We start from the raw sequence: 1,732 nt of genomic DNA on the forward strand, positions 1-1,732 counted from the left end.
AACTCATGTGCTGGGAGTGTTTGTGTGTGTGTGGGGTGTGTGTGTGGTGTGTGTGTGTGTTGTGTGGGTGTGTGTGTGTGGTGTTGTGTGTGTGGGTGTGTGTGGTGTGGTGTGTGTGTGTGTGGTGTGGTGTGTGTGTGTGTGTGTGTTGTGTGAGGGTGTTGGTTACACAGGGATGTTTATAATCATGACGGTTGTACCATTTTAATATGATATGTGATGTTGACAGTGGTGTGATAAGTAAAATACCACAATTTAGCGCAGTAGTATGGAGGAAACCCTTTAGTTAGTTGGGAAGTTATAAACATCCTTTGGAGCAATACAGTAACTCTGTTACACAGCACTGATTCTAAGAGAAGCACTTTTTATTTTTATATTAGTCTGCGTCCTTTTTGGGTTGTCAGTAACAGCACTGTGATATGTTTCCAAAGATCTTTTCCAAAGCTGATTGTGTAATAAAAATGCTTAAGCTTCTCCTAATTTCTTGATATTATCATGTTTGATTTTTGATTTGATTTTCAAAGCCAAGATTTGTTTGGTTGGTGCGGAGGAAAATGAAGGAAAAAGTCTGAAAGTGAAAAATCTCTACATATGTCGCCCAAATGCAGCCGACACTCTTCTCATGCACTCACTTAAACCTAAAGACACACACACACACACACACACACACACACACACACACACACACATACACACACATGCGCGCACACTACACATAGGCGCGAGCGCGCACTAACAGAGAGAAAGACACACACACACACACACACACACAACGCTCACAACGCTCTGACGATGTTAATTCCAACATTTGTATAACTTTGAGAAATTTATCAGTTACGTTATGAGTTAGCCTATGTTTCTAAAAACTTTAGTTATTTACAGTTCAAGACACAGCGCATTTGTTATTAAACTCTTTACCTGAGAAAAGCAACACATTCACGGTACATTCCATGTTTTTGTTGTTGAGATAGTGTGTATTTAGTATATTTGATTTATCCTGTCACTCAAAAAACACATTCAATAGATGAATTCATTCACACACACGCGCGCGCGCGCACACAAACGCAAGCCAGCACACACACCTCTTTGGAGCTGCTTTGTAAGGTAGAATTAACGTTCAAAACAAGCTAGCATGAGACAAACAATCGGCTTTATAACATAATTTCTTTCAGCTGGACTTCTACTTTAACAAATAACGTATGTTTACAACTTTAGCTCCATCAAAAAACCCTCTTCACATACATGCGCGCACACACCCACCCGAGTCTCGCTGTCATTGGGGAGGAAAACACTGTCATGAAACAGTTTTTCACTATCGTCTATGTCATGGTTAATTGACTCCCTCACCCCCGCAGTGGCGGTGTCGGTTTGATGCCTTCTCCGTCGCTGTCCAGGCTGTGTGTCTCCCGGTAGTCGAAGAGCGAGCGTACGGTCTCCGCCATGTTCACTCCAGCGATCGCTGATCTTCCGCCGCCGCACCGTTCAGGCTCTCGCTCTTCTCTCCAGCCGCTCAAATGGCTCACACCAAGGTTATTCCAGCCGCTTCCACCGCGGCGGAGCGGAGGGGTGAGCGGCGCGCGACAGGCAACAAAGAAGCCCGTTTGTATAGGCTATCGTGCCTTTCAGTGAGTCAAAGCTGAACAAATTACTGATTGTCAAACTATAAGTTTACCTGGCCACACTGTGGTTGAGTAAACATTAAGTTATGGGTCACTTTTTCATTAATGCATTA

At 43.5% G+C, this 1,732-nt stretch overlaps 1 protein-coding gene across 2 annotated transcripts in view; it reads right to left on the reverse strand.

Moving 5' to 3' along the window:
* Window positions 1–1,524, reverse strand: part of si:dkey-117m1.4 (serine/arginine repetitive matrix protein 1) — a 20,892-nt gene extending 19,368 nt beyond the window's left edge. The window contains exon 1 of one of the 2 annotated variants that reach the window (XM_032531278.1): window positions 1,348–1,524. In XM_032531278.1, coding sequence (XP_032387169.1) covers window positions 1,348–1,442 — 95 coding nt within the window. In that variant the 5' untranslated portion in view covers window positions 1,443–1,524. Of the gene's footprint in view, window positions 1–1,260 lie in introns of both variants that reach the window. The other variant, XM_032531288.1, reaches the window with a different exon arrangement.
* Between the last annotated feature and the right edge of the window lie 208 nt (window positions 1,525–1,732).

The sequence above is a fragment of the Etheostoma spectabile genome, chromosome 2, assembly GCF_008692095.1.
Source record: "Etheostoma spectabile isolate EspeVRDwgs_2016 chromosome 2, UIUC_Espe_1.0, whole genome shotgun sequence".
In the NCBI taxonomy this organism is placed as follows: Eukaryota; Metazoa; Chordata; class Actinopteri; order Perciformes; family Percidae; genus Etheostoma; species Etheostoma spectabile.